Source organism: Suillus bovinus (assembly GCF_016758785.1).
Source record: "Suillus bovinus strain UH-Sbo-P2 chromosome Unknown EDB93scaffold_1, whole genome shotgun sequence".
In the NCBI taxonomy this organism is placed as follows: Eukaryota; Fungi; Basidiomycota; class Agaricomycetes; order Boletales; family Suillaceae; genus Suillus; species Suillus bovinus.
In genome coordinates, this window is record NW_024542057.1 from 1,165,917 (window position 1) to 1,184,807 (window position 18,891).

The following is an 18,891-nucleotide window of genomic DNA, read 5'->3' on the forward strand; positions in this document are numbered from 1 at the left end:
TTAATATATTATGTTAACCACCGTATCCAAAATTCATAGATCATCCAGTGAGGGGAAGATGGTATATCAACCTGTAAACTTGCTCGGAAGAACCGATGGTTTATCTCCTGCGACTGCACGCTACATTCTTGCAATTTGCGAGGCCGGGACCTAAATCCACGAAGCCCAGTCAAATCGGTTTCTTCACATACCAATGCATGCGTAGAGACAACCTTAATACGCCAAGTTAGCATGATGAAGCCAAGTTGACCGAAGCAAATGAATTTACCCAGTTGACAGCATCTGAAGAGGATTCGAACTGGACATTGTGCAAAATGTCTACCGTTTCCCTCGTGACCAGTAGCGTTACTTCAAATGTGGAGCTTGCTGAGCCTATGGGTGACAGTATGTCCAGGCTTATGAAGTCACCCCGTCTTGCCGCTTACAAAAGAGATCAATCGACATGCTTCGACTTACATATTGCCCATCAACGTACGAAATGGACTGCGAAATGCAGTGTCCGGGCGGCCGTCGACAGCCTGAGAAGGAGGGAACCGCAAGTAATGCTCCACGGCATCCTGGCCCAAGGACTGGATGCTTCGTAATTCCTGCCTAACTATGTCATCGGTCAAGTGACTTCCAGCCTTCAAGTTTGATGGTAGTGATGCGATATTCGTTTGCAGTAAACAAGAATCGCCAAGGCACGGTGCTTGGGATATTTGATTACTAGCAGGGGCTACCGCATCAACTTCGATGAACGGTAATTTTGATTCAAGAGATATATCTGAGGCTCTGAACGCGCTCAACAAAGTGTCCAGGTACCGACAAGCATTAGTCTGCGTTTTCATGGTTAGTGTGATTTCATAATTTGCGTAGCAGTGCCAGGAAATTTCACTGACAATATGAATTCGATTACGTTCATCACCTTCCATTCCAGCTGTAAATGGTTGACCACCTCCTAGTTCGATACCTTGGTCGAACCAAACTTCAGGAATCCGATTGCTCAGGATCGTAAAGTAGTTGTCTGCCATCTTCATCTCATCCTCGGATGCATTCAAATGATGTAAGAGCGCCAAAAAGTCCACAGCTCCAGTCCGAGGCAGAATTGTACCATGTCCAAGCCATGCGAACGAAGTATGCGCGCCGTCGGACGTAACCGTTGCACGTAGTTGAGTAGATAGAACCTCATGTGGAGGCAGAAGGTGTATTGAGTGGTCAGGAGTTTCTAGAACCCGAGCATGTAGAGTGCGAATAATTTCAGGCATAACAAGGTAGTCATCATCCTGTAAATTCAAAAATTCAATTTTAGAAGCCCGGAAGAGAACATTATGTACCGACCTGCAAGAAACAGAAACGAGTGGTAGCCTGTTCGCACGCAATGTACCGAGCTTGAAAGTAGGCGTTATGAGGCGAGTTGTATATCTTCAACTTTTCAGAAGGGCAACCCGTCTTCGCGAAGGTCTGGCCAGAAAGAAGTTCAAGAAACGGTGTGCAAGTGATATCTCCTTCGGATTATTGTTCCACACCACAATCTCCGCTATGACATCCTCCAGCCATGGATCGCAAAGAAGACTGACGATCCGGACAACATTGGGGAGCCGTGACCAGTTCAAGATGACTGCCGTCACGTCAGGATTGGATTGAGACACTGAAACTGAGCTAACTCTTTGAACATTTGAAGACCTATTTGCTCCAATCAAGTAGCTCGCCGCAAGGGGACGACTAGGGCTAGCGAGGCCCTCCCATGGAGTCTGATCTAAGTTAGCCAGCTGCACATGAGTGCGTCGACGCGAGAGCAGATAGGCACAGAACAGTGCAGCAGCACAAGTAATGAGGAGACAACGAAAGAGGATCGTCCTGCGAACCATCGAACCAGTTGTCACGATGTTGCTTGTGAACACGCGAACCAATATATGTATAAATTAGCATCATGGCCGGGGTTTGGTAACTTTGTTTGCCGCTGCAGATACTAATTAGAGGCTCGGGTCTAGGCGGGTCTGCACACAACTCATATATCTGTTCCTTCGAACTGAGACTTGACTGAGACCCAAACTCAAAATACAAACTTGAAGATCCAGTGTATGTAACTCGGAACATCGCCAACTGCAGCGATACACTAGTATAATTAGCTCTGCATGCAGGACATACATTTGACTCAGGTCATCATTGCGAAGTGATATTACAATCTAGTCCATTCTACCTTTCAGTGTACGCGTGATGATCTTGTCCTTGGTACTATGAGGTAGAAATGAGATCAACGACAGAAAGCAAGCTGGAGCAGGAGGAGCTCACATGACATGGACAATTGCTCCCCAACCAGAGTACGCGTCTCTATCAACAGCATTTAAAAGCGTTTGCGAGATGGTTTCGAACAGATCTTCTGCCTCCAAATCTGGTTCCCAAAGACCCTCTGCTACACCAAACAATTTTGAACTCGCTGTACCAGCTACCACAAAGTCTTTTGCAAAGTTTAGACATCCTATGAGGTCTGTGGCTGCGATAAAGGGCTTGAAACCTCCAGAAGGCGTTTTCGATAGGCCAGCCATAACTGGTTCGATGAAGTAAGGGCCAAACCGATGCTGATAGAGCGTTGAGGAAACCAGGTGGGCAAACGTCTCTGGTTCTATTTCTCTCTCCTCCTTGATAGTATACATATTGACCCGATAGCGGAAGCGCTCCCGACTAGATGCCACCACGTTAGCCGGTGAGTGATAAAATCGACAGCAGTCAGCTCACAGTGTCGTCACGTCAGTGGCCAATCCAGGCAGGCCAACATATACCCGATCAGTTACAGGAAAGATCTAACAAACAATCACGCTTAGAAGGATGGGGGGTATCACATGAGGACAAAAACATACTCTCTGGAAATTTGAAGATATTCCCAATGCTTGACTTCCTAACCGCAAATCCGAAGCAATAGCGACACAATCTTTCCCTACCATGGCTATAACGGAGCCACCGTTGTATTCCATGATCGACTGTAGACAGTGTAAATCAGCATAGTAGAATATGTTAGGTCAGAGAGTGACTGACCATATTTGCTAGCTCTGGTTGGTGATTCTGTTATTTAGTATGAGAGAGACAGTACTTTCACTAGCGCGGCCACTGACGCGTCGCTCGTTTGGTGTTACATGCCTTTCCTAATTTGGCGTAATAATTCACCAACCATTGGCCCAGACGTTCTTCAGCGCTCAGCGCTCAGCCCTGAGGCCTGAACATGGATAGTAGCAAAAGTTAATACCAAATATGTCGACCTTAGAGCTAAAATGCTTTGATTACAGAGAGCTACGTAGTATGTGTTGAGGAGAGTTATAATCGCTACTGAGGAACGAGAGAATCATGTAAAGTCTGCCTAAAGTTCTGCCCAACCCCCGTCCACCTCTGGTTGACCCCCGAAGGTAGTCAACAGTAATACGATAACGCTAACCCCGAGACGCATACTCATTCCCCGGTATAGTTGCCCGATTCCCGTGTTTCTTAGCCATTTGGATTCGTCTTGCTTCTCCACAAACAGGTCATTAGAATCATTTTCTTCTGCGCGTTCCGTCTGCTGTCTTCTCGCTTTTGATCTTCGTTTAATAGGAAGGTCTGACCTCTCCTCAGTCACAATATGCCACAGTGCGTCCACGACACCATTGTATGGTACAGGACGTGTCTCGGCGCACGTACGCAGCGCCTTCGCCGTACCCCGTGTTTGTACCTGTAATCTTCTTCGGACAGTCTCGATGGGCAACGTGATGAGAAGGCTTGCCACAGATCCTAGCCCTTGAGCGAATGCCCACGTAACAGGGTTGGTGTCTGGAGCGACGTGTGGACCGAAACCAAGTCGAGGAGCGATCAGCGTGGGCATAAGGATGTGCAATAGAGGACGGAGACCATTGTCCAGAATAGTAGGAATGAGGAGTTGAGGATGAAAATACATGCTTCTGATACCTCCCTCTTGGGCTATTATCTGCCTTAATGCATCAAATGGCCCAGTATACGTCCGGTGGCGTTGCATCGCTGATTGGGCAATTAAGCGCGTCCGAACGAGATCCAGAGGCGAAAGCAGAAAGCCAGTGATTACATGCGATGCTACCGGCAAAAGAAGTGGTGGGCGATATAGCCCGACGGCTGACGACAAGAATACAGAATGCATAAGACTGTCGACGAATGTCTGCACATTGCTAAAAAGCACATCGTGAACGCAAGATGTGAATAGTCCTGCGCATATTAACCGAGATCAGATACAGAACACCATCAGAGGATAACGATTCACCTTTCCATAGCGAAAGCCAGCCTTCTCCACGGAAGGCAACGACACGTTTCACCATATCCCAAGTGCCATTCATACTACCCACAGGAATGATATATTCGGGGCGCGTTCCGTCTTCCAGCACAGACGTCCTGATTACATAGCCCTGATCATCAACGGGCTTTGGTGCGGGGTACTTTATGTGCGAAGCAGCGGGGTCCGCGAAGTAGGACTCGTCCTCGTTTGTAGAGTCGCTAAGCTAAGATGAAACTTACAACGATATAAATTACGCATGCCATATGCCCACCTACCGTTTCTTCCTCTTCTTCCTCCTCGTATTCTTGACTGGATGGCGCTGGAGCATCCTTGGGGATCCACTGAATTTGAAGAAGTAGCTTCCCTACTTCCAGTGGCATCACAAGTGCTGTACTTGCATACTGAAGCAGTGCTGAAGCAACTAGAGAGCGCAGCAGCAGGGACACATCAAGACTAGAAGGTTCGCTGAGGTCTAGCGAAGGAGACAGATCAAAAACTGAGTTATGCGCAGGACGAGTAGTCCATTGATAGCTGGTCATTGCAGAAGTGGCGGGTGCAGGTGTGCTTGCGTTTTGCATAGGAGGTGGAGGAGGAGGAGGAATGAATGCCCATGCAGACGAGGGAGGGTTGTAGAGATCACGAAGAGACGGGTTTGAGCTCATTAATTATCATGTAATGTGACCCCCCGAAATGAGAGAGTCGAGGACAGTCGGTTGCACTTTCCAGGGAACTGTTGATCTATGAGATGGCAAGAACACGCTTCTGACTTGATGAGCTTCTAAAACCTTCCAGCTAGGGCTAGAGTAAGTTTAACGGAAGAGTCGGATGACTGTCGGATACTATTGTCGTAAGCTAAGTGTACCTGCTGGCTGGGTCAATGTCACGTGACCATTCAAGCTTGACAAGCTTGAAGCACCATCGGTCCTTGACACACAATCAAGCGCTCCTATGGTCGCGACACTATTCGATCCCTGATGAATCTGTTATGTTTCGTACGTTTGGGACAGCTGTCAATGACATTCTCGGTACTGGAAATGTCAAGACGGGTGACTCCGTCCTCTTGAACCAGACGCCTGTGGAGTTTTCAGTCAACTATTTGTGAGGAGCATGCAGCGAACACAGGATTCGAGTTCCTAGTCTGCATTCTTTATCTTTACGAGTCCGATTCAAAACCTTAGGTGAATATCGAATTTCCTTTAGTTCCGCGATAGCTCACTGGGACACCACAGTAACTTCCTGCCCTATTCGAACGACAAGTCTTCGTATCATAGTAATCTCAAGGACATCACTCGCACGATGTAATCAATCTGCAGTCTTGATACTACATACCATGCAGCTACCAGGTATGCTCAATGACTTGCTGTTCTTGCTGGCCATGCTTCACTGCAGAGTGAGTGGGGTCTCTTGATGTCTACTGCAGTCCTCATCGGTTTTAGACTCTCCGCCAAACTGTTCGTATCCCATTGATGATTGACTCGTCGTTCGGTTCGAATTTATGTCATAGCCGTTCGTCAAGGTTAGTAAACATATCAATCCCGAGAGTTTGTCGAGAGTAAAGTATTCATAGACCTGTTCCAGACTTTTCAATTACAAGAGGTCACTGTCAATATTTAGTGTGCAGTACCGATAAGTATATCATCAATGACAAGGCTTGAAATCTAGATTCAAGAGGGGAAGAGATTGCCCCCGGCCCTTGATTCGAAAGGTTTTGAAGGGTATGTTTGAATTGACGTATTTTTGCCAAACCTTCAACGTGAATGATTGTTCGGTGAAAAACACTCATCTTTGTCTGCTTGTGCCGGACCGCCCTCTACCCACCTGTTCTCTGGTGCAAATGCAAGATCGACTGCCAATGGAATGAAGTAACGCCTGGGGACCGTGACAGCACCCTTGATATTGCACGCTGATAATTTGTCTTGTACCGCGCACAGCTTTGTGAAGAGATTATTGTTAGAAAAAGATCAGCAGGAAGATTTGTGACTTGCGAAGAAATGAGCTAGAGTCTAAATTAGAGTCCTGCATTGATCAAAAAGACAGTGCTCGCTGCAAGGTTCGAACTTGCGACCTCAGGATTACCGAGTATACACTCGTCATATGTATGTATGAGACCTGCGCTCTAACCAACTGAGCCAAGCGAGCCCAGGACTAAAATTAGAATTTGATTATATAATCAGACGTTCTTGAGAAAGTTGTTGTGCTGTGCTTTGGCACTAATAAACCTTGGGACAAGACTTCACAACTTAGTCTTGATCGTGATTGCACACAACCACCGTCAAGAACACGTTGCTTTGACGAGTCTGTCCTCACGGCCATTCATTGAGCACGGCCTCGAGCTGGCTCCGTGCCACAAGTCTTTCAAAATATCCCCCTCCCATCCTTAGCATTTGCTCGGATGACCAGTCGGAAGAGACAGGCCGCAGATTCTCTACTCCCAGTGCGTTCTGCCAAATACCAACGCACAGAAGAGAACCAAGGCATTTGGAATCGTTGGCGTCAACTCGGAACTGACGCATTCACACTTGGTTACGAAACGGTCCGCCTCGGATACCTGTCCCTCATGAACTGTGAGATTAGCTCTATTGCCAGACACGATCGTTCACTGACAACGTGTTTAAAGCCTCTCAAAAACCAGGTATATCTCAAGCCGTATCCAAACCTAATCAAACCGGCTCTTTACCCTCGCAAGCTACCCACCCGGCTTTGCCACCTCGTCCACCTATACCAGACGAGTTTCATAAATCCAAAGACTCGCAACCAGTGGCAGGTCGCTCGCGGCTTTCATATTCTTTACCATCGCGTTCAGAATCTTCCTCGAATGCAGTTAATGGAAACGGAAATTCACCTCCGTCGACCCTCACCGGACACACCTCAGTCACCCCGGTTCCTTCGACATCGAAGGAACACATTCAACACAGCCAGTCGTATGATTTCACAGGAAGTTCCGCGAACAGACGAGGTGTGGTGGGTGGTATTTGCCCTCGGCGGGGTCGAGATCATATATACGCACGTGTTGTGAGTGTATAAGCAGTGCTAACTAGTTCCTATATCTTACTATCCTTGATTCCGTAGCACAAAGCTAAAGTACAAGAAGATAGGAAAAAGGACCGCGAAGAGCTGGTGCAAGAACTCTTCCATTACAAACGTTCCACTGGTCAGCATGCCAGTACTTTTCTTGATGTTCTATCTCTCACTCTGATTAGGATATACCTCAGATTTTGACTCTTTTAAGTGTGCGTCCATTCTGTCTTGTCCATGTCTACATCTAATTTACATGAATCTCAGCTTTGATTAATTACCAAGCTCGACTTGAAATCCTTGAACGACATGCACTTTCCCGTACGTGGTTCGTATTACTTCAGTTTAGCGCACTTACGACGTTGTGCGTAGCTTCACCATCACTGACAGATCTGCGCGCAAAACAGTCTTCACCTGGGCGCTCCCGTAGACACTCGTTCTCAGATGTGAGCGTGTGCATACTTCGTTTGCTGCTGTGCTAAATTGTGCCAGGATGTTGATCCTGACTTCCTAGAACGTGCACTTAGAAAGGCCAAGAAGTCATTTGAGCTGTATGAGTGTATCTCTTGCAGTTTTCTCCGTCACTTAATCAATTTTCTACAGTCCACCACCCAAACCGTTCTCTCCCTCGCACGATCGTCTCCGTTTGTCGGCGCGCCACAAAGACGAGGCTATTGAGAAGCGTCTGCGGCCAAAGCTACCCAAGGCTCTTCCTCCTGACGCTGACACCAAAGTTAACGCGCTCCTGTGCAAGAAAGGAGTCATTTCCAAGGTCGCTCGAGAATCTGTTAATGATCGAGATTTATCTCGGTTACTGCCCAGTCAATGGTTGAACGACGAAATTATGAACTTTTATGGTGCGATGATCTTGACCCGCTCGGAGTCCAACCGCGACTCTACTGCAAAGAGAAAGATGCCGGATGTTCATTATTTTAGCACCTTCTTTTGGCCAAAGCTGAAAAATGAGGGCTATGAGCAGGGGAGGCTAGCGAAATGGACAAAGAAGGTCCGTTAGTGTCCAGTGAAATCGAAGATGATGTCTCATTCCGCACACAGATTGACATCTTTTCGAAAGACGTCATCCTTATTCCTATCAACCACAATAATTCTCACTGGACTGGGGCTGCCATAAACTTCCGTCGAAAGCGGATAGAGTCGTATGACAGCATGAATCTTGACCGACATCAAGTCTTCAAGGTACGTTAACTTGCCTTGGCGTGCCCAGGAAGGTCCTTATGCTGTCCGTCAAGACCTTGCGGAGTTATTTGGACTCAGAACATAGAAACAAACGAAAGAAACCTTTCGACTTCACTGGGTGGCAGAATTACAATCCTGAGGACACACCACAACAGGAGAATGGTTATGATTGTGGCGTGTTCACGTGCCAGTTCTTGGAATCCTTGTCTAGAGGGGAGGAAGGATTCCATTTCTCGCAGCGGGACATGATGTACTTGCGGCGGCGGATGATTTGGGAAATTGGTCATGCCAAGTTCCTGGATGGCCCATGACAATGGGCTTCCACGTATTGCTCTTTTTATATGATTTCATGATACTCTGTATTAGCATTTACTGTGGATACGGAAATGGGGTTATTGGATGACGAGAAAGGTGTGCTGAACAAGCAATTGATGATCCAGATATATCAATAGACGTCCGCAGTGGGTCAACGTCGAAACCACCATACAATGATGAAGAACCAGAATACAAACATGAGAAATACAATGTACCATAGCCATCGACAACCCTGCCGCTGTGCCATGTTGTTCATCCGACGGAAGGTGCCAGCTAGGATACCAGAGGTCTCCGCGAATGCGTCATTCTGCGGAGCACATGATAAGTTGGAAACCGCTGATGATTTAAGCAACAGCATGCACATACCATCTGGCTGAGTTGCACAGTCGATTCTCGGACCTCATTTCCAATGCCAACGGTGATCTTTGTATGAAAATGATGAGTTTAATGGGCGGGCGAGAACGGGAAGCACCACTTACATCCTTGAGCAGCTTCACCTTGGCTGCTAGGCCTTCCAGCGCCTCATCATTCTGACCTTCCAGGTCATCCACGTAGCGGTGGCCAGAAGGTTCTGGGTTCGGGCTGCTGTACGGCGACGAGCGTCCCGAAGCTGGAGGTGTCACACCCAGGAGAGCTGAACGATCTCGTAGCGCTGCATTTGTTGCTCTGTATCTGAAGCATTAATGAACAAAGTGAAAAGTAGCCCCCGGAAGTGCCTCACCTTTGGGACATATAGTGGTGTGTATGATACCAGCTGCAGCTCCACGCTTCCCGACCAACGGGTGAATTCGAAAGGGAATGACAATATAATTAAAAACGCTTTGACGAGACCTGAAGACGATGGATCCAATTAACAAAAGCGGTGAAGTACACTGTCTTCCACGTCACACGCTCTACCCGAGTTGCAATTGGTTCAGCTTGTGGTATATAAATCTAATTATAATGTCATCGATACATGAAAATATCCACAAAGCACAGGTAACCCCAAAGGAAGGTAAAAAAAAACGAATACCAGAAGTAACACAAAGCCTCCTGATCCAGTCGGAGAGCTTTGCATGCTACTGGCATGCGTGCAAATATATGCGTAAATACTTATACCTATAAATCAAGAAATTAAGGAACGCGATGCGAAGATGATATGTGAATGCGAATGTTGGTTGAGGCAAGGTTAGGATGAGAGTGGCAAATAGCGCTATAGAATACAAACAAGTCCGTGGCTGTTACGTACGTGCGCTTTCATTCGATACTCATCCGGTTTGGGTTCGCGCTCATTGGTCCTCGGTTCAAGTGTTGGGATCCATGTCCTTGCGAATGGGTTTTGTTTCTTGCAACTGTCAGACAGCGCATCAGTAAAAAAAAAACCATGAAGGAAAAAAAAACTGACTCGATGCCTTTAGTCCCCGACCGAAATTGCGCATCACCATGACGGAAAAGATGATCGTGATGATGAGAAGGACAATTGCGATTGCAGCTACCATTATCTTGAGCTGCCAGCAAAAATTATATATCAAAGGACTTACAGAACGTGGAGAGTGATTTCCAGTACAAGGCATATTGCGTGTCCCTGTACTGAAGGACCCGGAAAAGCTGAAACATCATGAGCAAACGAGCTCTGCATAGCAAGTTTGTTAAGAAAGCTCACCTTGTACGTAAAATAAACCAGGGCACCCATACTTCCAAACATAAACGTTCCCATCATCCACGTATTCTCGTGACGCGCAGCAAGGTGACCTTCGATGAGGAGGAGAATTGATAACGGGAGAGCAGCCCAGGTGACATAGTACTCCCAATCGTCCTTCTGGAGGACAAACCATATGAACTGCACGGAGAAGCCAACCCAAAAGAAAACGTCGAACTTGACAAGACATTCGAAAATCTGATATGTGGCATACATTTTCTTGATGCGACGGTCGGCACCCAGAAACTTGTACACCTTCCAGCCAAACTCGTTATAGATTTTCCAACCAAGACCAATGTATGCTATCTCCGCAGCGGATATGACGGCAGGTATGATATCAGTGAGAACGTTCACCGATACATGTACAGGCCCGGCGGAAGTGGTGGGAGAGTTCCTGATTTCGCCAATTTCAATAACGGCGTATAACAGGAAAAGAAGATTGAATATGCTGTAAACCAAGTGTCAGAAGTTGCTATTGTAGGCGAGAAGATGTGCTTACATGAGAGACATAAATTGCAGGGTATTTCGTGCATACACCGCATCGACCGCCATGACAAGTTGAAAGATGCTGGACCGTAAAATCGTGTCAGATTAAGACGCTGAAAGATGTTCAAACACGTACTGTGCAAGTGCGAATACGCTGAGATACACTGCCAATTTCCCCGAGTCGTCCTGCAATCGAACAAGCAAGTCGCCCTCGATAGCCAGATCCACTGCGGTCTCGATCACCACAGTCAGGACAAACAGTCGACATGCCCAGGAGTCTGGAAGAATCTAAATGAATTTCAGTAAAAACAACCGGTATCTGTGAAACAGTAGTGCTGACTTTCGCCCAACAACTCCTGGTGTCAATCGGCTTCTCCTGCTTCAGTGTTGGAGGATAGTCATGATTCGAAGGGTCCATTTCAGCATCTTCCTCTACAACTTTATCAACCGAATATGATCCTTTTTGATCCATAGAAAAAGAGCGGTCTCGTGAATCAGAATCATCCAATGGGTTAGTCGATACAGCAAAAGTTTGATGCCGTGAAGTTCTTGAGTATGGCTCCGTATACTGGTCAATGAGGTCGCTGAGGTCGTCATTATACGAAGACTTATAGTAGTCTGAAGAGGACGAATTGGGCTGTTGCGTGGATAGATAGTCTGTTGAGTGATCCCCGTAGGTTGTGAACGGGCGTGACATTGTTGGGAGATAGAAAGAGAGTTAGTTTGAGGGAATTGTGGATGTTTCGGGTCGTCCTGCGAGCGTAAGGGTAAAAAGAGTGTGAAATCCCAGCTTGGGCGCGATGGCAGTACTAGTCGTAGGAATAACCACCACCAGAAGCAACAGCTTTTGTGTTCGCCACCACTGTTCTAACCGTGCGAACAATTTTCCTCAAGCGCCCGAGTCTATTAAATGTGCTCGTGACCACAGCTGCGGACGCGATGATAATAATAAGTTTATATTTCAAGACACAATGTTACGAGCTAGTTATAAGTATCTGATCCGAGTAACAATGGGATGGCATGCCGGAATCATGAAACTCGCAGTTAATTAACGAACCTTTGTTCAAACCCTCGTCATAATAAGTTTGTCGCATTGAAGGTAGGGAGTTTGATTCCACAAACAGTTGTTTGACCTACCAATCTGTGTCTTTCATCTCCAATACTTGCTTGGAACACCGCAAAGGTAACCATCAAACAATGTGGGCAGACTCACGTGTGTCTCGAATCACATGTGCACAGAGGTGGAGCGATCGAGCTTCCCTCTTTAAATGAAGCAAATGTGGCGTGCTCCTGGTTTGACAGATATTTTTGAGCAACGGTATTCCTTGAACCTTGAAAGGAGTCGCCTATCATACCCCGAGTCGGCACAATGATTGACCATAGTGTGATTCACACCAGTCTGTGGATGAAAAAGTCGCCCAGGAAAGATCGTGATAATATGCAAAAGTTGCATGGCCTGTAATGTCTTTTGGACGCGCTGAGCGAACTTGAAAGGGACGAATGCGGTTCCCGAGCGCCTATGCATATTAATGAAACTGATATGTTTGCGCAAAGTACAGGTCACCAGGGTCGTTTGAGTCCAAGTTGCCTCTGGCAAAGAACCTGCGAAGAAGTTACATTAAACTGTGAGTGTGCCAGTGGACGCCGACTCACGAGTTTGCATTCTTCAGTAGGGTTAATTAAGTGTGGATCAACTGGTGTTCCGCGTGCTGATTGTATATGAGCAGCCGAATATGTCGCTGGTGCAAGGCAAACTTCTGCGTCAAGGATGCTGGGAAGGGTCAATCTTTCTATAAGGTAAGTGAAAAAATCCAAGTGTAATCCATACATAATATGGAGCAGCTCAAGTAACTCAGTATGAGAACCGCGAGTGGAGCTTCAAGCTTCAAGGCGGAGTTTGATACTAGTAGTTTGCCTTTTTAGGATTACCTTCTTTCACTTCAGCGCTGACTCCTCGATATCCGAGAACTCTAACTGGTAAGTTCTTGTATCTAAAATACTAAAATCGCTCTATGTAGTAGCATAATTGCTTACCGAAGGTGACCTCTGCTCCTAGATGGCGACACATATGGCCTCGTACGGTGGTCTAACCTCCAAATTGTACTGACAACCAGTGCTCCGAGCCCTGCTCGGGAACTTGAAATAGCATAGGCCCAAAGAAGTTTCTTGATAGGAACATTCTCTACCAGCTATGATCTCACTCTGCGCGCCTCTCCTTTGGCCGCCGATACGTCAGTCTCAGCTGCACATATGATAGGTACGCACTAGTTGCTTGGCCACACATCATATGGTGATAGATAGAGACATGCAAGCAGAATTTCAAGGAATATTGACTGCTTGAATCGAGTCGCACGGCCCGATTGCGACTCCACATAGATTCCAGAGGATTCATGCGCTCATCTCTCTCCCACACGTAGAATCTCAGCACCACTTGGCGGGGCTTGAAAGTCCCTATGTCTACCTCAAAGTTACTATAAAATTCCTCTCTGTGAGTGAACGTCTTTCACAGAGCATCTTCATGGATTCTCCGCAGTCGCAAGCTACTGACTCCCACCCAGAATTAATCACACTTCCTGATCGTTGTTGGTATCCATCCAATAAACTGCCTGTCACCCCATCAATTCTATCACATGATGTTCGCCATATCCATTCACTTGGCGCGAACATTGTAGTCGAAACTCCAGTGTTGACGGAGTCTTCTTCGAAAACCAGCGCAACTTTCAAAAAAACTATTACGCAATTGTCCCATCCTAGTCCCGACGATCACGAAAACACTTCCTCTCCTGAATCTTTGGTCAGAACCCCATCGACGGCTACGTGTGTGGACGTTTTCCCCACTGATGCGCGGAGTCGCAAAAATTCATTCGAACAGGAAGCAGAGATATCGACACCAAGCCTTGAGTTCGAGCATCTGACGCGAAGATTATTAACTACCTACTTCATATATTTTGTCTGCGGATGGGGTGATGGAGGTCAGTCCACGGTTTAAGTTTGGAGGCTACGCTCATCGCAATATTCAGTCACCGCTACCGTCCTCCCCTGTATGTTTGTCTTCGTTTCGCTCCTGGTATTTTGTTCAGCATTGTTTTATCAGATTTTGAGAAAGACTTTGGTCTTAATTATATGACGAGCTCCTTATTGTTTACAGGCAGTACAGTCGGGTAAGCTTCTCTCGCCAAAATATGTATAAAATACCGACAACTATTTCCTAGATCTGTGGTCGGCACCATCCTGCTTGAACGGATTGTCAATTTCCTTGGTCGATTTTATCCGTTTTTGGACCAACACACCTATCTACCCGTCGTTCCATTTTTTGATCGCCTATTCACCAAGAATGTGCCAGCAGCTCTCCCTTGTGGTGTCGGATATTCACCTGCAAAAGCACGATTTTCCTCGCTCGTCCTTGGATGTCTCCTTCATCCTCTGTTCTTTATTGTAATGGGTACCGCTCGTAATTATCCAGCATTACTTATGGCATATGTTATTGCCGCGTTTGCACGCTCTTTCTGGACCGGTGAGCGCTTGTTCTGATCGTAATATCTTCACTTACACGAGTTGTTTAGCGTCATCGTGAGCATCGCGTTTGGTATCTTTCTGACGCTAAAAAGTTGCAGGAATTTTTATGTTGTGTCCACACCCAAGAAGCCCCTTGGGGTTTTACTTGGATGTTGGTGTGAGCAGTGATACGTGTCTGTACAGTGCTGCTGCTCATGTCTTTCAGGCATTGGGTCGTTTTCGGCCCCGCTCGTGTGCCAAACACTTATGGCAGAGGGAATTTCCTGGAAGCATTTTTATCTTGGCTCCTTAGTTATTTCTGCAATCGCTTTGAGCTTGACGATCTTTTCTTTCCGTCCGACGCGCGACGAGTTTCTGGCAGACCGTAAGGTCGCACTCGACACCATGCAGATTTCGCCAAGTGCCCACATCCCGGGGACTGAGACGATGATACAACCATCTAATGCAGAGAAAGTCCGAGAATCCTCTGCCCGCAGTGTTGATGCCGAGCCCCCACCTAATAGTGCGCCTGCTGTTGCTGCACATCATCTGCAATACTGATATTCTACTAGCTCTCCTCTTGGCTCTGTCAATGCCATACCAATGGGCCTTTTCGTTGTTCGCATTTATTTACGGCGGTAGCGAGACTACTTTTCAAGGATTTGTAAGTGTTCATTTGGACTTGATCACTGGACAGAACCTTGAATGTATTCTTTCAGATCGTTACCTATCTCCTTACCAATCGAGTGTGTTCCTGTCGATCTGGTTTGCTACTGTCCCATTTTGAACATGCATCAGGGTTCTAGTCCGAACACCGTCGGGTACGTCAGTAGCGGCTTTTGGGGAGGCATGGCCGCTGGCAGAATTTTATGGGGCTATTATTGCACTGGGTCGGTCGCAGTGTATCGTCACGGCCTTGTCTCATTTTTGATGTGTTCGGTAGCTTGAACTTTACTCAACGCAAACGCATTATTCATGCATGCATGTCCGTAACTCCATTTATGACTCTGAAAATTACTGATTGCTAACCTTCAGAAGTTCGTCAATGAGGCCTGCCCCTCGACTGACAATCCTGACTTTATAACAATATCCAGGCGTTTCCTTCCTGATGACCATCCTCATTTGGCTTGTTGACTCGACAATCGAGAACGCCCTTTCATCTGTCGTAGTGGGTTTGATGTATGGGCCTATATTTCCTGGGACACTGGGCCTTTGTAACGATATCCTGCCGAGAGACGTACACATGGTTTCAATGGCTATTCTGTGGGTGGCCTCATCATTGCACCCCAGACATAACTGACCGCGACTTCCATACCAGCACTGCTGTTGCTAGCGCAGGAAGTGGTACGTTATTCGACTTGAGCCAGAATCTTTCAGGCTAACCGAAGTGTTTAGCCGTGCTCCCGTTCATTACCGGCATAATCTCGAACAAGGACGGCATGAGGGTCTTCTGCTATGTGACCGTCTCTCAAACTGTGTCCATGTTCGTCCTTTGGCTCTTCTTTCCCTCGTCTCCGCCCGCGCGCGTTTCAAGTCCTGCATGAACCTAGAGAAGCTATCAAGGAATGACGTGACTTGTAGATTCGGACATCAAATTTTTGGCCATAGAGTGGCGTGTATCAACTACGTAGTGTTTGATCCTGTGGAAGTAATTTGTGTCTACGTCGTGTACCAACTTCCTTTGGATCCACTTTCAATGCAATCAAAACAACAAAAATCTGCCTGTGTAGCATCCGTGATAAATGCTGTGACTTTCAAACCTCGTTGATGTCGACGTCAGGACCAGAGATCATGACCTTGATGATCCCTTTGCCATCGGGACTCTTGCCAATGCGAGTGATTTCAAATGCCTCACATGCCTGTCTGAATGGGAAACTATTGCGACTTTTAACACGACAATTGGATAGCATTTATAACAATGGGCGTACCGGTGCGACACCAGGGATTTGACGTCGACCTTGCCTGACGCAACGAGGGCGATGGCGAGAGGGTAGTCACCAGGCTTCGTTAGACAGTGATCAAGCAATGCCACGATGAAAATAGCGAGTGCTTACTCCATAACGCAAGGAACCCCTGACGACGAGCTCCTTGCACAAGGACAGCAAACATGTCAATGGTGACATCGCGGTTACCTATGCCGACCTATTCATAATCAATAAAGCAGACCTTTCACTGCTGTGGATTCCAAAGTACTTGGACGAAGGTACCACCACTCTTGGCAATCCGGATACCTGTCTGAATAGAGGCCTCTGCGCCGGAAGCATTCAAAACCAAGTCAATCGCCCGAGGGCCATGCTCAGCAATACCGAGTTTCTCCTTCATTTCCTGCGCATTGCGTATTGAAAATGCGACCCCCGACGCGCCCTTATCCATAGAAGGAGGTAGGAAGGTGTCAGTCACAGCGTATGTTTTAACAAATTCAAGGCGATCAGGAATGATATCTTCAGCAATAATACGGGAAGCGCCCAATGCTTTCGCGAGGGCCATACATAGAAGTCCAACTGGTCCACAACCAAAGACGGCGACGGACTGGTTTGACAGCAAAGCACCGAGATTCGAGACAGCATGGACTGCAACGGAAAGAGGTTCCATCTAGAACAGGGTTGAATGACAATAAATAAAAGTTAGTGTGCATCAGGAAAACGTAATTTGCTACGAAGTGCTTGGTAGCACCCTGTAACACCCTGTAGCGCGATACTTCCCGCTGATGATTTCATTAGCGTCAACTTCACAAGATAGTACGATAAGTAAGCGCGCGTGAATCTGGCCCTTGGTAGACTCACTCTCTGGAACTGGCTTTTGTTGGATCTCGACATCCAGGATGTCCTTGAGCACGAATGATGGGTTGTCAGACATGATGAACAGAACAGCCTGTGGAGCTTGGGAGGCAGGCTGGGGAAGATAACTGGTTCACAGGCCCGGCCTAGATCTGAATAAGTCCGATCATGATAATAACAAATGGGAAATAATGGCAGAATTGGAACAAGCCTCGACGAATCACGCGCAAACTGATCCAGCGCATCAAGTGAATGATGGAATATTGGCTGATTAAAATTGCAGGCCTTGGCGTATCACAAGTGCCATGCGTTGCGTCAATAGCGAGGAAATCATATCGTATACTCTTGAGTCACGTTATTCTGAGAATCCGCTCTTGATCACCTCAGGCTGCGCACTTGCCCACCCACGGCTTACTCAGAACCACATCCTGGCCTTCACCGAATTCCAGATAATTTAACAGATGACCATAAATGTGAAGTAACTGCGACTGGGGTTAGAACAGAAAAACTAGTTATGCATGATCTCAATACAATCACCTTGGTTTCGGGAAAGAGGTTTTTCCTGATGATGTCGTGTTCGTCCCATCCACCCATATCGTTCCCCGTCAAGCTTCACCATACCGGTATCGTGTGAACCTTACCAAGGTCGCGTCAGCGACACGGGCTTGAGTCGCCTTAAATCTCGGTCGGCAAAGCTAGCCAGAACTGCAAATGGAGTACAAGGATCGATCTTTAGTGAATCTGCAACAGCCGTGTCACGTCTGCGGCAGGCAGAAACGTGGCAGCGGACGCCAGGTCACAGAATGAATCAGTTGTTCTCTCAACACTAACAGCATGCAAATAGCATAAGTAGACCAAATTACAAAGAGTGGAGTGCTGCTAAGAGATGGATTCAGAGACGGTTCAAATCAGTAATTCATGCGGGAGAACCCATGAACTATACCTTGAACACAATACGACCCCACAGGTTATGATACAGAGGTCACAATTGAACACGCCCCTGCAAGTTCCACCGAAACTTGTGTCATTTGACAGCAACAACAAATTCTACCAAACCAATCAGAATCGTGCCCATAAGTGTATAAAGCTGGTCGTCGTCCTATAGTGTTCCCCGTCTTCAAGGAGATCCCCCTTGGAAGATTCTATATCACACTGCACACAAAATGCAGTTCTTGTTCCTCGTCATCGTTGCTACTTTGACAGCGTCCATGTCGGTCAGTGCATGTAGCCATAAAAGTTGCGTCACAGATGCAGATTGTTGCGATAACATGAGCTGTGCGCATGACATTGTGAGTATGAGCAGGTCGCAACCAGGATTCAATCACAATGACTCACCTATGCGCCTTAGAGTACAGGAGTTTCGTTGTGCATGATACCCATAACGCGTCAAGATTGAGCTGGCGGCACGTCTTCATGTTTCTGCTTTCGCTTTGGTATCATGGTTGCAACGTTGATGGCACATGTACAACACCTAGTTTGGAGTCAATTAGTACAGTTGTTCTTGGACAAATTTTCGTTTGCTCGAGCAATATGGATGTTTGAATTTATCGACCGTACCTAGTCTTGCTCGTTGTTCACCGTTTAAGTAGATCGAGGTGATTGTCAATATAGAAATGGATGTGATTCACTTCATATTCCCATGCAAACTGTACTCCATGTGTTGACACCCGTAAAAGCAC

General features: G+C 46.9%; 9 protein-coding genes and 1 non-coding gene across 10 annotated transcripts; 3 read left to right on the top strand and 7 right to left on the bottom strand.

Moving 5' to 3' along the window:
- Positions 1 to 20: 20 nt before the first annotated feature.
- On the bottom strand, positions 21 to 2,067 carry EDB93DRAFT_1261230 (uncharacterized protein; the record flags this gene model as incomplete). The annotated part of the gene is made up of 6 exons (XM_041454184.1): positions 1,509 to 2,067; positions 1,318 to 1,440; positions 879 to 1,262; positions 476 to 815; positions 269 to 420; positions 21 to 212 (listed from the first exon to the last, which is right to left on the bottom strand). Coding segments are annotated over exons 1-6 (1,530 nt in total), but the record flags the coding sequence as incomplete, so codon positions are not given.
- A 98-nt stretch (positions 2,068 to 2,165) lies between these two features.
- On the bottom strand, positions 2,166 to 3,015 carry EDB93DRAFT_1237267 (20S proteasome subunit beta 3; the record flags this gene model as incomplete). Its single annotated transcript, XM_041451400.1, has 5 exons — positions 2,166 to 2,214; positions 2,272 to 2,661; positions 2,716 to 2,780; positions 2,838 to 2,957; positions 3,013 to 3,015. 5 exons carry the CDS (start codon positions 3,013 to 3,015, stop codon positions 2,166 to 2,168), a joined length of 627 nt encoding a protein of 208 aa, XP_041313770.1.
- Positions 3,016 to 3,197: 182 nt separating this feature from the next.
- On the bottom strand, positions 3,198 to 5,084 carry EDB93DRAFT_1113082 (mitochondrial carrier domain-containing protein). Its single transcript, XM_041448174.1, has 3 exons — positions 4,525 to 5,084; positions 4,238 to 4,472; positions 3,198 to 4,182 (listed from the first exon to the last, which is right to left on the bottom strand). Exons 1-3 carry the CDS (start codon positions 4,909 to 4,911, stop codon positions 3,332 to 3,334), a joined length of 1,473 nt encoding a protein of 490 aa, XP_041313771.1. The 5' UTR covers positions 4,912 to 5,084; the 3' UTR covers positions 3,198 to 3,331.
- Positions 5,085 to 5,145: 61 nt separating this feature from the next.
- On the top strand, positions 5,146 to 6,189 carry EDB93DRAFT_1113085 (uncharacterized protein). The gene is made up of 4 exons (XM_041448175.1): positions 5,146 to 5,427; positions 5,479 to 5,639; positions 5,686 to 5,765; positions 5,817 to 6,189. Exons 2-4 carry the CDS (start codon positions 5,580 to 5,582, stop codon positions 5,902 to 5,904), a joined length of 228 nt encoding a protein of 75 aa, XP_041313772.1. The 5' UTR covers positions 5,146 to 5,427; positions 5,479 to 5,579; the 3' UTR covers positions 5,905 to 6,189.
- A 97-nt stretch (positions 6,190 to 6,286) lies between these two features.
- On the bottom strand, positions 6,287 to 6,388 carry EDB93DRAFT_t4. The gene has a single exon. It is a non-coding gene; the product is annotated as a tRNA-Met (tRNA).
- Positions 6,389 to 6,641: 253 nt separating this feature from the next.
- On the top strand, positions 6,642 to 8,772 carry EDB93DRAFT_1237269 (cysteine proteinase; the record flags this gene model as incomplete). The annotated part of the gene is made up of 10 exons (XM_041451401.1): positions 6,642 to 6,813; positions 6,867 to 7,261; positions 7,319 to 7,400; positions 7,450 to 7,479; positions 7,532 to 7,585; positions 7,637 to 7,710; positions 7,757 to 7,815; positions 7,868 to 8,270; positions 8,321 to 8,461; positions 8,515 to 8,772. 10 exons carry the CDS (start codon positions 6,642 to 6,644, stop codon positions 8,770 to 8,772), a joined length of 1,668 nt encoding a protein of 555 aa, XP_041313773.1.
- Positions 8,773 to 8,849: 77 nt separating this feature from the next.
- EDB93DRAFT_35564 (uncharacterized protein) lies at positions 8,850 to 9,760 on the bottom strand. Its single transcript, XM_041456172.1, has 4 exons — positions 9,498 to 9,760; positions 9,256 to 9,448; positions 9,143 to 9,199; positions 8,850 to 9,083 (listed from the first exon to the last, which is right to left on the bottom strand). The coding sequence occupies exons 1-4, from the start codon at positions 9,506 to 9,508 to the stop codon at positions 8,928 to 8,930; spliced, it is 417 nt and encodes a 138-aa protein (XP_041313774.1). The 5' UTR covers positions 9,509 to 9,760; the 3' UTR covers positions 8,850 to 8,927.
- Positions 9,663 to 11,847, bottom strand: EDB93DRAFT_1113089 (uncharacterized protein). The gene is made up of 7 exons (XM_041448176.1): positions 11,281 to 11,847; positions 11,077 to 11,228; positions 10,954 to 11,022; positions 10,419 to 10,902; positions 10,297 to 10,363; positions 10,161 to 10,247; positions 9,663 to 10,107 (listed from the first exon to the last, which is right to left on the bottom strand). Exons 1-7 carry the CDS (start codon positions 11,635 to 11,637, stop codon positions 10,013 to 10,015), a joined length of 1,311 nt encoding a protein of 436 aa, XP_041313775.1. The 5' UTR covers positions 11,638 to 11,847; the 3' UTR covers positions 9,663 to 10,012.
- Positions 11,848 to 14,063: 2,216 nt separating this feature from the next.
- On the top strand, positions 14,064 to 16,325 carry EDB93DRAFT_1261276 (major facilitator superfamily domain-containing protein; the record flags this gene model as incomplete). The annotated part of the gene is made up of 10 exons (XM_041454185.1): positions 14,064 to 14,101; positions 14,153 to 14,464; positions 14,555 to 14,613; positions 14,662 to 14,931; positions 15,008 to 15,099; positions 15,155 to 15,181; positions 15,234 to 15,369; positions 15,530 to 15,698; positions 15,754 to 15,779; positions 15,831 to 16,325. The coding sequence occupies 10 exons, from the start codon at positions 14,064 to 14,066 to the stop codon at positions 15,977 to 15,979; spliced, it is 1,278 nt and encodes a 425-aa protein (XP_041313776.1). The 3' UTR covers positions 15,980 to 16,325.
- On the bottom strand, positions 15,831 to 17,291 carry EDB93DRAFT_1261278 (uncharacterized protein; the record flags this gene model as incomplete). Its single annotated transcript, XM_041454186.1, has 5 exons — positions 15,831 to 16,310; positions 16,364 to 16,437; positions 16,490 to 16,567; positions 16,629 to 17,027; positions 17,109 to 17,291. 5 exons carry the CDS (start codon positions 17,289 to 17,291, stop codon positions 16,190 to 16,192), a joined length of 855 nt encoding a protein of 284 aa, XP_041313777.1. The 3' UTR covers positions 15,831 to 16,189.
- Positions 17,292 to 18,891: the final 1,600 nt, after the last annotated feature.

Coding starts and splice junctions, on each gene's coding strand:
- EDB93DRAFT_1113089 (XM_041448176.1), bottom strand. CDS start 11,637: ATGTCACGCCCGTTCACAACCTACGGGGATCACTCAACAGACTATCTA. Junction 11,229..11,280: donor CCAGGAGTTGTTGGGCGAAA/GTCAGCACTACT, acceptor AAATTCATTTAG/ATTCTTCCAGACTCCTGGGC. Junction 10,364..10,418: donor TGGTTTATTTTACGTACAAG/GTGAGCTTTCTT, acceptor ATGATGTTTCAG/CTTTTCCGGGTCCTTCAGTA.
- EDB93DRAFT_1113085 (XM_041448175.1), top strand. CDS start 5,580: ATGCAGCTACCAGGTATGCTCAATGACTTGCTGTTCTTGCTGGCCATG. Junction 5,640..5,685: donor TGGCCATGCTTCACTGCAGA/GTGAGTGGGGTC, acceptor CATCGGTTTTAG/ACTCTCCGCCAAACTGTTCG. Junction 5,766..5,816: donor TGTCATAGCCGTTCGTCAAG/GTTAGTAAACAT, acceptor AAGTATTCATAG/ACCTGTTCCAGACTTTTCAA.
- EDB93DRAFT_35564 (XM_041456172.1), bottom strand. Junction 9,200..9,255: donor AGGTGAAGCTGCTCAAGGAT/GTAAGTGGTGCT, acceptor TTTCATACAAAG/ATCACCGTTGGCATTGGAAA. Junction 9,084..9,142: donor CTGTGCAACTCAGCCAGATG/GTATGTGCATGC, acceptor TGTGCTCCGCAG/AATGACGCATTCGCGGAGAC.
- EDB93DRAFT_1113082 (XM_041448174.1), bottom strand. CDS start 4,911: ATGAGCTCAAACCCGTCTCTTCGTGATCTCTACAACCCTCCCTCGTCT. Junction 4,473..4,524: donor AGGAAGAAGAGGAAGAAACG/GTAGGTGGGCAT, acceptor GTTTCATCTTAG/CTTAGCGACTCTACAAACGA. Junction 4,183..4,237: donor CTGGCTTTCGCTATGGAAAG/GTGAATCGTTAT, acceptor TAATATGCGCAG/GACTATTCACATCTTGCGTT.